Source organism: Electrona antarctica, assembly GCF_951216825.1.
Source record: "Electrona antarctica genome assembly, chromosome: 14".
Lineage (NCBI taxonomy): Eukaryota > Metazoa > Chordata > Actinopteri > Myctophiformes > Myctophidae > Electrona > Electrona antarctica.
In genome coordinates this window covers 20,157,463-20,171,565 of record NC_136795.1, presented here as the reverse complement: position 1 = coordinate 20,171,565, position 14,103 = coordinate 20,157,463, and the positions used below count along the sequence as shown (strand labels likewise).

General features: G+C 40.9%; 1 protein-coding gene across 2 annotated transcripts in view; it reads left to right on the top strand.

Moving 5' to 3' along the window:
* LOC306936673 (choline transporter-like protein 2) overlaps positions 1–13,727 on the top strand; it is a 36,732-nt gene extending 23,005 nt beyond the window's left edge. For both annotated transcript variants that reach the window (XM_079520267.1, XM_079520266.1), the window contains exons 9-22: positions 418–501; positions 1,002–1,114; positions 1,856–1,987; positions 2,206–2,305; positions 3,273–3,365; positions 3,760–3,844; positions 4,288–4,550; positions 4,741–4,835; positions 5,007–5,110; positions 5,193–5,266; positions 5,734–5,804; positions 5,933–6,021; positions 6,362–6,446; positions 12,367–13,727. In XM_079520267.1, coding sequence (XP_079376393.1) covers positions 418–501; positions 1,002–1,114; positions 1,856–1,987; positions 2,206–2,305; positions 3,273–3,365; positions 3,760–3,844; positions 4,288–4,550; positions 4,741–4,835; positions 5,007–5,110; positions 5,193–5,266; positions 5,734–5,804; positions 5,933–6,021; positions 6,362–6,446; positions 12,367–12,479 — 1,501 coding nt within the window. In that variant the 3' untranslated portion in view covers positions 12,480–13,727. The remainder of the gene's footprint in view (positions 1–417; positions 502–1,001; positions 1,115–1,855; positions 1,988–2,205; positions 2,306–3,272; positions 3,366–3,759; positions 3,845–4,287; positions 4,551–4,740; positions 4,836–5,006; positions 5,111–5,192; positions 5,267–5,733; positions 5,805–5,932; positions 6,022–6,361; positions 6,447–12,366) is intronic.
* The last annotated feature ends 376 nt before the right edge of the window (positions 13,728–14,103 follow it).

The following is a 14,103-nucleotide window of genomic DNA, read 5'->3' as shown; positions in this document are numbered from 1 at the left end:
TGAAATTTTAGGTCTACCTCTAGTTTTGTGGCTGTGGGTGTCGCTCACTTCTTCTAAGTAATCAGTCAAGTAAATGGGCACTGAGGGCATGGAGTACAATTTTGCCCAGGACCCAAACTAGTGAAAATAGCAGATCTACAAGCGCACAACGTGCATTGCGAGCTTGTAGATCAGCTATAATTGTCACTGCTTATTAATAATAATAATAATTTTTATTCAAGGCATTTCTTAGATCCGTTTGTTTTAAAATGTCTAAAATGCATCCTGCCCCAACCTGCCCCAACATAGACAGTGTAAACGGTAGCTCAACGGGTGCAATCCAGTTGAGCAGGTCTTAATCACTGTGTTGAGGTATCATAACGGAAGCCTCTTCCTCTCTCACTTAATAATATCACCGGCTTACTTTTCCCCACACAGGAATGCAACTGTGGTCATTGAGGCTCGTCAGGTGGTCATGAAGATCTTTGAGGATTATACAAAGTCCTGGTACTGGATCCTCATGTAAGAAACATCCAACACATCCTAAATTCTCTACTGGCAAATCACTCACACTGCTCCTGTTTAACACATTGAGAGCCCACGCAAAACTGCCCAAAATCACTTTCACCTAGAAAATCCATTCACATTTTTTATAATTCAGCTGACTGTGGAGACACATGCTGGAACTTTTTACTTTGAAATGTTTTATAGTTTCTGAGTTATTTAATTTAAACGCCAAATGCATTCTCAATGGCGAAAACACAAACTTTGGCACCATGTATTAAAAAAAGAAAGAAAAATTAGTTTTGATTTTTTTTAATAGAAAAAAAATATATATATATATATATTTTTTTTTCAAAGACGTCCACAGACGTCTTGGGCTATGCACGTGCGGTAATACCCAAGCCGTCCACAGACGTCTTGGGCACAAAATGTTTAACAGCAAAAAAAAACCTACAAACTACAATTTGTCAGTAAAGTGTGAAATGATGTTACCTCTTCATTTGTGGTTTCCCTCCCAGAGGGCTGGTGATCGCCATGCTCACCAGCCTCCTCTTCATCGTCCTGCTTCGCTTCCTGGCAGGAATCATGGTGTGGGTGATTATCGTCATGGTGATACTGGTCATCGGCTACGGTAAGGACATTTAAAAAAAATTGTTGATCAACGATGGCGAAGTGAGGTGCGGGTTAGCTGACACCAACTCGTGTTGCACCCAGGCTAGCATATCGTCTTTGTCGGGTGGAAACCGCATATGTCCTAGACTTGCTACTTTTGAATTAAAGTAGTAGGCCTATCAAAAGTATACTTTTTTCAAAGTAGTTGAAAAGTATATCGTCCAAAACTTACTTTTCAGGATTCAAATTCAAAATGGCAAAATATGATCTGCTACTTTTGCTAGCGTCACGCTTTAGTATGATCACATTAATTCACGAAAAAAACACAAAAAGTTAAAACATGGTGATAGGAGGTTTCTGCCCGACAGCAACGATATACTACATGCATGGTAACAGGAGTTGATTGGACTTAATGTACCAGGACAGCTTGTACACAACCTAAAACCTGTCTGGTATCATGTGGTGTGACTCTGTTATCTGTTACCTGGAACAGTGGTTCCCAAATTGACGGTTGGGGGGTGTCCCCAGAAGATTAGCTTAATATGACAGTAAACAAGCCAACAGGGTGTAAGTGTATCAGGGTATCTGCACATTTCTAAAGTTACAATTAAATTACTTTTGGGAACCTTTGACCTGGATGGGTATAGGGTGAAAGGAGAGCGCTAAAAATCAAGTTGTGACTTTCTCTTCCTCTTCCATGGAAATCGCTTTTGTTTGATTGGCTTGTGTCTCCCTCTGGTGGTGATGGTGTGTGTCACAGGTATCTTCCACTGTTACATGGAGTATGCTTCCCTAAAGGGAGAGCCTGGCTCAGATGTCACGCTGCAGGACCTGGGCTTCCAGACAGACTTTGCCGTCTACCTGCAGATCAGACAGACCTGGCTGGCCTTCAGTGAGTACAGACAGTACACCCTGTTCAATCACTCATATACTGTACAGCACATGTGTTAATCTGTATGGATTACCACCAGGTACCCATAGCCTTATTTGTTTAAAAACACAATGAGAGAGTAGCATTTGATCATCACTTTAATTGATTAAATTACTGTCAACAAGAGCTGCCCCAGTGAATTGAATGCTTTCTCTACTCTGTCTCTCTCTCTCTTTCAGTGATCATCCTAGCCATCGTTGAAGTCATAATCATCCTGTTGCTGATCTTCCTCAGGAAGAGGATCCTCATTGCCATCGCTCTCATCAAAGAGGCCAGCAGGTTAGATTTGCTATCAGACTTTTTTTTCTTTTAGAATAATGGCGCAAAGCTGGGGGTGGCTGCAGACACTCGATGGGGGGAAAAAATGTCAAATGAGGACAGATTTTGAATGAATGAGTCATCATAATGGATTGAAATGTCAAGTTAACGGCGCAGCCAGAGATGATGTCACTAAAATGGAACGCGTAATGATGATGGATTATGTTTGGGTTTGATTTGAATGCCGAAAATCACTCATTTGTATTCAGCATTGGTTTTTTAATCTCCGCTGGGAGGGCGGAGAGAGAGTATCACAATCCGGTGTCTTTGTCTGTCTGTGTTCTATCCACCGCTAATTTCTATCTACCAGGCCATTCATATTTCTTTTCTCCTGAATATTCTTCAAATCAATCACAGACAACTATCTATTTTATTGTGAATAGACGAGTCATATACCTGACAAAATTGCAGGGCTGATTTGTTTATTTTCTGAACACAGTTCTTATATGATGCGATCTAAGATTTGCCTAAAGGATTTCCAATACAAAAAAATAACTGACTGTGACCCAGGTGTAGTGGGAATGAAGTCAGGACTTCTGTACTCTTAACCGAATTAATGCCAAGAACCTCGTTCTTCTCTCCTCGACCCGCCTGTGCCAAAACGAGGGACCTCGTCTTTCTTTAATCTCATTTAATGGAGTAATTGATATTTCGCGCATTTGACTGGCACTGGCCTCTACTATCCCCGCCTATGTGTCGGGAGGGATTGGGTAGAACTAACACAAGGCATAACAGTTGGCATCCTTTATGATCCTTTTGCCTGACCCTTACACACACACACACACACACACACACACACACACACACGCGCACGCACACAAAGAGGGAGTGAGGTAGGGCATGCCTACTGGCAGAGATTTACACTCTTACTGAGCCCAATTTGCACTCAACCAGCCCACTAAACCTCTGTTGTTGTTTTGTTTTTCAGAGCTGTTGCGCACGTGATGTCTTCCCTGTTTTACCCGCTGTTCACCTTTGTACTCCTGGCCATGGTCATTGCCTACTGGGCAGTCACTGCTGTGTATCCTTCATGTTACAATGGATGGCTGTTGACTATAAACTATATTGACTGTATTGGAAAATTGCACAGATATGGTGCTTTCCCACCATCTGCCTCCTTCTCTGCTTTCCACTATCTACTTCTCCTACATTGTCTGTGTGCTTACCGTCTGTCTCTCCTACACTCTCTCTCTCTCGCTCTCTCTGACCTTACCTACCGTCTTTCATGCCTACACTGTCTCCCTCTCAGCTTTTAAAGATGAACAGGTATCGTAAGTGAATTTGCCGATTTTTGCTTTTACCCAATCTGGTCTATTTAATGGAGTCATTCCTAATATTCTACACGCCACTCAGTGGGGAAATGTTGAGTCTTTCAAAGTCATGGTAGTCATTGTCCTTGACAGATTGATGATTAGCTTCCTGTCCACCTCCAACGAGCCCATCTATAAGGTGTTTAATGAAACCTTATGTGAGCACTCCAGGAAAACGTGTGAGCCAGCTGTAAGTTACCTTATGTTTAATGCTCTTTGTTAAAGTACAATACATGATTGCACTCTGTGTGAAAAAAGGCATCTTAAATGACCATACCAGTGTTAAGTAGGTCAGAGTGGCATATTGTTGGTATCAGCTGAGCATCGAACCCAGAATCTGAACCTGCACAAAGGCAAGCAGTTTAACGACTACTCGGACACATGAGTAGCACAGCTTGGGTATCTAAGTCTTAGATGTTTTAACATGTTATAAAGGGGATAGATCATGTCCTCTTTGCTCGGCTGATACCAACAATAAGTCACTTGTCCACATGTCATAGGCAATATTGCCAATAAATAGTTTACATAAATCTTGAAAATCTTTCCCCCAAATGTCTTTATTTTTCAGATGTTTGTTTCACTTTTGTCCATATTCAATCATTGACACTCGATTGTACTCTGTTCTGTATTCAGAACTTCACCACATCTGAGATGAAGACAGAATGCCCCGACGCTGAGTGCCTGTTTGCCTTCTACGGAGGTGAGACGGTTTACCACAAGTACCTGATCGGCCTGCAGTTCTACAACGTCTTCCTCTTCTTCTGGTGCGCCAACTTCGTCACGGCCCTGGGACAGATGACCCTGGCGGGGGCGTTCGCCTCGTACTACTGGGCCTTCGTCAAACCGGACGACATGCCTGCCTTCCCTATCTTCTCTTCCCTGGGGAGAGCTCTCAGGTGTGTGTTTACATTTAACATTAGAGTTTGACCTTTTAGCTAACCATTCGGTGCAACTTAACATGAGCACTGCATGTGTGTAGTTCGTTGTATAGTTTGTTGGGTTTTTAGAACTTTACTCAGTTTGAGGAAATGTTCACTCAAACATGTGTTCGCCATACAATATGTATAATCTGTGTGTTTGCGACAGGTACCACACAGGAACTCTGGCTTTCGGCTCTCTCATCCTGTCCATCGTTCAGATCATCAGGGTTTTACTGGAGTACCTGGACCACAAACTCCAAGGTGTGTTACCTTTGTTTTTACTTATTTACGCGATACTGCACACAAGTAAAAATCACTCTATCGTCTTGATGGTACAGCTTGCATGCTAACACCGTGTTCACACAGCAGCCATTTTGGACTTGCGTCACCTAAATTGTTAATTCTTTGCCCTTGTTGTGTGATCCCTCACAGGAGCCCAGAATAAATGTGCCAAGTTCTGTCTCTGCTGTCTAAAGTGCTGCTTCTGGTGTCTGGAGAAATTTATCAAGTTCCTCAACAGAAATGCCTACATTATGGTGTGTGTTGGACACTTTTATCATTACTTATACTCAGAATTCGAACATGCATTCAAATGTAACAAGTGTCTTTTGTCCCTAGGTGGCGATTTATGGAAAAAACTTTTGCACTTCTGCCAAAAATGCCTTTTTCCTCCTCATGAGGAACATGATCAGGTGAGTGTGTGTGTGTGTGTGTGTGTGTGTGTGTGTGTGTGTGAGTGCATGTGTGTTCCTTAAATGTTTAATTTAGGAATCCAATCCAGGATATATTGCAATTAATAAATCGTTTTATTTATTTATATAGATGTATATCATTTTTAACTCAAATCTTTGCTTCATGAAAATGTTTTCAAGTCTCTCGTGTACATGATGCTGCAGTGCTAGGTAATAAATAAGTAATTATTAGGCCAATTATACCCGAATAAGACCCGGAATTTCGCGCGGCTACGCTACGCTCTGCCGCAATTTCCCTCCCACCCTTCAGCCCCCTCTGGTATAAATACCTTCCAGTGCCCCTGTCTATTAATATATACTCTAAGGTGTAAACGCAGCATAACATTGTGGTAGAGTAGAGACGCCACCCCCCTCACCGATTTCGTTTCCCCACAGTTAATTAATTGTCACTCTGTTTGATGTCACAGGGTAGCTGTCCTGGACAAAGTGACAGATTTCCTCTTATTTTTGGGCAAACTCCTCATCGTAGGGCTCGTGGGTAAGTCGGCTGTTGATTGGTCCATCACATTACTCACCCATCTTTCGACTGTACACTTTGGTTAGATGTATAACCTTCTCTAATAGAGCGTTCTGTTTTGTGACATGTCTTCCATTTTGCTGCCCCAGGAATCTTTGCTTTCTTCTTCTTCTCGGGGAGAGTGAAGGCCTTTGAGGACACAGCCCCAAATCTCCACTATTACTGGGTCCCCATCCTGGTAGGTGTGATGGATGGTCAAGATTTCACTTTGATATTCAGGTGGCTCAGAACAGGCGAGACTGATGAATGTGTCCGTCTAGGCTAGAAGAAAAATAGTTTTAGTCAGGTGAATTGAACGTTTTAAACCTATATAAGGATGATTTATTTTTATTTGGGCTGTTTTCGACATGCTTTTAACCACTCAAATGTCTTTGCTCCTATCTAAGGGCTAATTTCAAGTTCAGTGTCAATAAGTGACATGAAAGCGTGTTGCACGGCATCTCATTTATCATAGTTGTGCAACAAAGTGTATATTTGGCCTAAATGTATATTATTTTCTTCTTTGTCCTCTATTGTAGACGGTGGTGGTCGGCTCCTACCTCATTGCCCACGGCTTTTTCAGTGTTTACGCCATGTGTGTGGACACACTCTTCCTCTGCTTCTGTAAGTACTTATTATACTAGATTTCTTTTGTTTTGTTTAAAATATATATATACAGTATACACACGCATATAATGTAACACCTGAATATTTTATTCACATTGGTAGTGCAAGTGCCAACCATTTATCTACAAACACACAAATGCAACATTGTGAATGTCCAGAGTTAATGTGGGAAAGGAATGGTGGTTTTATGATGACCATTCAACAGCATAAGAAAATGCAATGCTCCGTGACGGACTGAATCAAATGCACACACAAATCCACACCTTTTCAACACTTTTAAATTGCTTATGGTGTTGGGCTGCTACTAATTCTAAATTGCATGGTGTTACTGAACTCACAAATGTGTGACTTATCTTCAGGGTAAGTTCAGTGATTTTAGACACATTATGTATACGTATGAAATTCAGGCTCAAAAGTTAGCTGTTAGCTGGTATAGTGCTCAGTTCCTAGCAGGTTGCTAAGAACATTTAGTCCAACAGGGTATATTGGGCCTCATGCGCCAACCGTTAAGAAGTTCTTAAGAGGAAATTTGTTCTTAGACCCACTTAGGAAGTTTTTAAGAAGGTTTTGGGATCCCTCAATCTTTTCTTAGCTGTGATTTGTTCGTAGGTAAGAACAGAATCTACGCACACTGTGGAGCACTCTTAGGGTGCCTTTTTCGTTCTTAAGTGCAATCTGAAAACATAAAGGGAAAACAGCGCCATCTGCATGATGCTCAAAGTTTGGTCTGAGGACCTCAAGGGGTCCTTGAGGAAGTTCCAGGCAGTCCACAGCAAAATATGGAATATTTTATACTTTGAAAATAGCCAATCTACAAGCTCACAAACGCGTCCCATTACTGCCCATTTTGAGCTTGTAGATCGGCTATTTTCAAAACATTTTGATAAATCTTCAAAACATTACCCTAGCAGAAAATATTTTCATATGGGGGTCTGCAGAATGCATGTCAATTTGGGGGTCCTTGACATGAAAATGTTTGAGAACCACTGGTTTAGAGTTCACAACCCAACCCAAACAAACGCACCATACCCACCACATAACCATCCCCCATTCCCCCCCGCCATCACCCCCCCCCCAGTTGACTATTGTGAGATAAATAATAAAATATTGAACATGAATATTGAAAATATTGAAAATGTGAAAATTTCTGTTCACTTCAGTACCTCCACAGTATTATTGATTTTTAATGTTTGGAGTCTGGTGTTCCACCATATTTAGACTTTAGTTTAGGTATTCTTGACTTCACTCAACTTTATTTCTATGTGTGAGGTCCTGTGAGCTGCAATCACACACAGGTGTGACTGCAGGCAAGGCCATGGAGTCATGCAAAACTACACCCACCTGGGTGAACACAGGTAGGAAAGTGAATTCCCAATGCCTTATATGGGATTGGTGGGGCGGTTCCCTATGGTAATTAGGATGCTAATTAGGATATGTGGGGCGTCTACCTATGATAATTTGAATGAACTGGCACACCCCTTCAAGTTACAAGGATTTGGATTCATCATCATAAGAACATGCTTACGAACAATTCTGCCTACTTAAGAACGTTTCATGAATCTGACTGGACTTCTCTTAGGAATTCACTTAGGAAGAAATGTAAGAGGAAAAGTTAGGAACTTATTGGCGCATGAGGCCCAATGTCTGTCGGGTAGAAACCTCGTATGTCCAAAACATTTCTACAAACTTGCGTTTTGAGGTTGTAGATCCGCTATTTCTGATACTTTTGTGTGACGCTGTAGTATGATCAATTAAGTATCACATTCATTTACGAAAAACCCCAATATGGAGATAAGAGGTTTCTGCCCGACAGTATCCAAGTAACTCCGAAAAGCAATTTATAGGCTACATAGGGGAGCTGTGAGTAATGATGGACTGATCTGAAATTACACAAATCCCCAAATCTTCACACCTTTCACTGACCTGACTGCACATGACTCCTCCATTGCTGTTGTGACCATTTCCTTTCTGTAACTAAAAGTAACAGATTTGACTTAATTTACTACTTTGTAACTTTTCCATTCACTCACAGCTCTCCTTTCAAGCCTAAAAAAAGATAATTTTGTTTTAGTTTCTTTCATAAATCATTGGACTAATAGTTTTTTAGTATCATGCTAGCAAATAGCACTCCATCATTGCAGTTAAAAGAACCTGACTGGCTCCAAGTATTCCAGGTCTTTATGAAGCAAATACATGCAGTATATATAAAGCAATGGTTCTTAAACTTTCAATTTCAAGGACCCCCAGTTTGATGTTTCAATAGTCCACACGGACCCCCAAAACTCTGGAGTGTACAAATGGACCCAATTGCACACTAGGAACCAAATGAACCCTTATGGGCCTGTAACTCTAACTATTAATTGTTTCTCTGGGGACCACCTGGAACTCCCTCAAGCACCAGGGTAAACCCGTTGTGGTGCCCGGGGCTACGACCCCAGAGGTTGGTGGCCATGCCTGCCGCCCCTAATACCCTTTGCATGAAGCCGGTCCTGGCAATGACTCCTGGGGGTCCCTGGACATCCCTTTGAGAACCACTGATTAAAACGTCTCTAAAATCACCCAATTTCCTCTTTCTAACCTTTTTAATTGCTGGTACTGGGAGTGTAATGCATGTGGGTACCTTTTGGCTTGTGGTTCTGACTTTCTCTTCCTTTCTCTTCTCTTCTCTTCTCTTTCCTTCCCACCTCCCTCAATTCATCTCTTTCCGCTACATACCCTTAACCCTAAAAAACACACACATACACACACTAACAAGGCGAGGACCTGGAGCGCAATGACGGCTCAGCCGAGAGGCCATATTACATGTCTTCAACCCTGCATGAGATCCTCTGGGAGGACAAAGGCGAGGTGAAGACAGAGGACCAGTTGTCTTCTGCTTCGCCTCAAGCCCAGCCAGAGGAGGACGAACACGTCCAGCTGGAAGAGCAGCCCGCTCTGACGCAGCAGGACGACTCTGTTTAGCCCGTCCACCTCAAAGCCCTTTTTTAATTTCAACGCAGCAGGACAACCCGGTTTGATACCGCTGCTGTCGGGCAGAAAACCTCTTGTCTCCATATTTTTACTTTTTGTGTTTTTACGCAAAGTAACGCCCTACTTGATCACACTACAGCGTTGCACAAAAGAATCAAAAGTAGCAGATCGAGCTTGTGGATCTGCTGTTTTTGCATTTTAATCCTGAAAAGTAACAATTTTGGGAGATATGAGGTTTCCACCCGACAGACTATATGCATTACGCCACGGACCGTCCCCCACCCCCCCATTTGATACAGTTGTTTTTGAATGTCTGGAACCTCATTCTACACTCATCCTCAGTTACAGCCAGATCCGTAAGGGTCTATTTTGACACTGCACCCCACGTTGAGAACCTGGGGGTCCCCCACGTTGAGAATCACTGACTTAGAGTATGTCATCCATGTCTTTCATATCTTCAACAAAAAAATATATCTGAGAAGAGTTTGAGTGAAGTGTCATATCGATGGCGGTCAGGAGGGAGGGCTCTTTTGGATTTCGCCCTTGCTGGAGGGAGGTCAGAAATGTGACAAATTAGTTGTTGATGTGCTGACCTTTGATGAGCATACGTTAGTTTGTTTAAATCCAAACGCAGTTGAACTCAAAAGGAGGAACGGCCTGGTCAGTGACCTCAAGAAAGTTCCCTTTGACAAGTACTAATGATGACCTTTATATTAGTGTCCTCTGTGGATCGTTTTCTGCTAATGACTTTAGCTGGATAAGAGTAGATTTGTACCTTGAATGATTATAAGTTAAAGTTGCAATCCATAAATAAATAAGATGTTATTTTGAACAATCTGCAATGGCCAAATGTGGAAACCTTGTATGTCCAAAACAGTGTTCTTTTTTTTATAAATGATTTAACTTCCTGTTGATTTTACTATTTGAAGATACACGGATCCAGTCCGAGTTTTCTTCCTAATAAAAGTGGCAAAATCAACAGGAAGTTAACATTTTTATAAAAATGGTGATGCTCTATATTGTCTGAATCAACTGAAATTTGTTTACGTACTAAAAGAGTGACTTTGAGAGCTGTTTCAGCGTACAATGTAAGTCAATGAGGAGCATATTTTGAATTATCAATTTCTAATCACTGGAGCAATTATTTTTGATTTCTTGTCCATATTTGGAGTTGCATCATGGCAAGGTAACTACACAACCCGAGCCTCTACAAAAGTGGTCTTTAAAAACACAAGAATAGTGAAAATAGCCGATCTACAAGAGCTTGTAGATCGGCTATTTTCACTACTTTTGTGCGTCACTTTTGTTTGATATGAACATGCAAAGTTGAAATATGGACATGCAATCCATATTTCAAGGTTTCTGCCTGACGGCAACAATGAGTACGTTAATACTAACTACGGTAGTACATCTGCAGAGGTTGGAGGTGGGGTGTCCTGTATTAGCTCGGAGGTAGACATTCCATCTCTTGGGCAGGACTGGAGGCCTGAGTTCAAATCTCAGGAAGTACATACTGTGTAAACATCTTACGGATTGCAGCTTTAAGGGAAGAGTAAGAGTAAACTAATAGTACAAGCATTTTATTTTTTATTTTGTTCCTACCACTGCCACTGGCCAAACTTGAAGTCACTTATGTGCCTAATTTACAGTGTTATTGTGGGTTGATAGTTAGCACTTATTTTTGCTTATGCTTGATGTGCTGAAATCCATGTGTTGTACTGCTTGCGTCCCTGATGGCTATGTTTTACTAGCATCAATGCACTATTTTTTAGTTTGTTTTAAAAACGCCATTGAGGGAAAATTTACGTCATCTTGTCCCTAACACAAACATTAAATGCCTTAACAATAAAGACAATTTAATGTTTGTGTTGGCACCGTTGGTTTTACATCACCTAATCAACATGAGTTAGACTTTAATATATTAGCGCCCCTCACTTCACACGGGTGTGATTTTTGTTTACTATTCACTACCTTTTAAATTTACGTCTAGTAAATACACATTTGTCCTTTTGAGACTAAAAGCAGTATTAAGATTTATCACTATTGTACTGTTCTATAATGCCTTTGTTACCTCTATGCCATGACGTGTGTGCCTGACACTGCAGACTGTTTTAATACATGATCAATGTCAACTGAAGTCGGCAAGTCTCTGCTGCATGAAGCTGAACATTTTCCAACTAATAATGCTGGTCACGTATCATATTCGCATGCAGGCAGTGATATGTGAATTATTATTGATTAAAGTTCCCCAGTGTCTCTGATACTGCCTTTTACATTTGAATGTTTTTGTTTTCTTTGATCTAAATGTGTGGAGTTGAGCAAAGGTAACTTTAGCTGTTCTTTGGGTGAAAGGTTGTTGGGTTTGACGATATCTTGTCTTACTATATATATCGTTGCTGTCGGGCAGAAACCTCATCTCCATATTTAAACATTTGGTGTTTTTTTGTAAATGAATGCCCTACTTGACCATACAAAAGTACTTGCGTCACACACAAGTTTCAAAAGCTTGAAGCGTTTTGAGCTTATCTAACTGCTACTTTTGTAGCAAATCGTTTTAATCGTTTTTTCGTTTTTAAAATTTGAACCTTGAAAAGTGACCATGTCAAGTGGTCTGATTTGTTGCAACCTCCAGACACCATGCAGCAGATGCACGTCTCACTCATTGTTAGCAAGGAGAGGAGCCTACCATGGCAATGGCATGCCTAGAGGTCTCCTCGCATTTACCACAAAGTCAAAAATATCAAATAAGGCAGTGCTGATCAAGTTTCTGTTACTGCATTCTCCCTTTGTCCTAATGCGTATAGGGAGCAGTGTTTTTTCAATGACCTTTTCATTTACTTTGTATTATCTAATATGTTTTAAGTAAAATCCACCTTAAAATTAATCTATTTGCTTTAGTTTGATGTGATTTATTTAATCACTTCCTTTTTTCCCTTTATTTTTGTAGTGGAGGATCTTGAGAGGAACGACGGCTCTGCAGAAAGGCCCTACCAGATGTCAGAGAGCCTCCGCCAAGTACTCAACAAGAAGAACAAGCCCGAGCCTGCACCTGCAGAGTAGAGCGACAGGCAATGTTTAAAAAAAAATCCATATTATTATATATTTGGAGTGTTCTTGTACAGTGTAATATGCCTTTTGAATTGCAGGGTTGAGTAAGGAGCTCAGTTCTGTTAAATCACCCAAGTGCCTATGATGAGATAATCAGAAGTGTCGTCCGTTTTGTTATGTAGGTTGACTGTGTCACTATTGCAGCGCTTCTCAAATGTTTTAATTTCAAGGACCCCCAGTTTACTAACTATGCATTAATTAGGCCACCGACCCCCATAACTTTGAGAGTTATGGGTCCATTTGGTATCCATTTGCACACACTCAGAGTTACAGACTCGTAAAGGTTTGGTTCCTCCTAACTACCTGTCAGTTCTCTGGAACTCCCTCAAGGACCGCTGGGGGTTCCTCAGACCCCACTTTGGCCCATCTTCCACCAAAAGAACCTTGGTTCTAGAACCGATTCTTGGTGCTTTCTAGCGAACCAGCCCGCATTTCCACCAAGTTTAAGCAGAACCATTGTAATCAAGGATAAGTCATGAATCTGCATCTTCCCAAAATAAATACATTTTGGTTCCATGTCTGAACCAATTAATTTCCAGTTGAAACAATCGGGGAAAACGGGAATGGAACCGGTTCAACCCTGGAGGAATAGGCCTTTGAGAAGCACTGCTCTGCTGAACACATGTCAGCTCACCTCAGGTCACAATATGGGGCCACGTCCCCCCAAATCTTAGTTTTAATGCATGTCCCTGCTTTTTTTTTAATGAGCGAGACAAACGTGCTTTCATTGTTATAGTTCTTGTGCCGAGTGCATTTTTAAAATATTTTCATTTTAAATACAGTCGATAACCAAAAGGTATTTGAAATGTTACGCACCTTTTGGGTATCATTAAAATGTCTGTATGCCAATTTTAGGGATTTTAGTATGGTTATATTTTTATATTTTGAAGTATGTTGCATGAAGTTGTGCTCGGAATGTGATATTGTAGATATCTTAACTGTACACATTTTTTTTTTTTTAAATGAATACCTGACATTGTTACCAAAGCAATTTTGTTCAAAACTTCCCAAAGGTTACTTGTTTTGAAAGCATATTGAAACGACCCAGGCAGGAATCTGATGCAATACGTTTATCATTTAATCTGTTGAAGTTTAGACTGAGCTACAGAAATTAATGAAACTGCCTTGAGGAGCAGTAAGTGTCATATTTATCCTCCGTGTTTTATAGTGTTTTGTTAATAAACATTGTTTTGTATTTTTCTTCTCTGTCAAGGTATTCCTACCTTTACCTTAATTATTGCACATGTTCCATATTTGTCCACAGGATGGAGATATTGAGCTAAATTCAAATCCCAGATTGGACAGTTAAAGCCAGGCATGGGGAGAGTATGTTATGCTTCAACATTAGCAGACCTTACAAGCATTGTGAGCTTGTAGATCTGCTATTTTTGTAAGTATAAACCAGGCTTAACATTATAGTGTGAATCCCATTATAAAATAAATAAACTATCCACCATTGGACAAAGAAAGTGAGAAGCAATGACATGCAAAAACGGTCAATGGCAGCATTTCAAGCCATCTATCTAAATGCGATGCACCATTGTCCAGAACCAGCACAAAGGCATCTGCCCAGGCT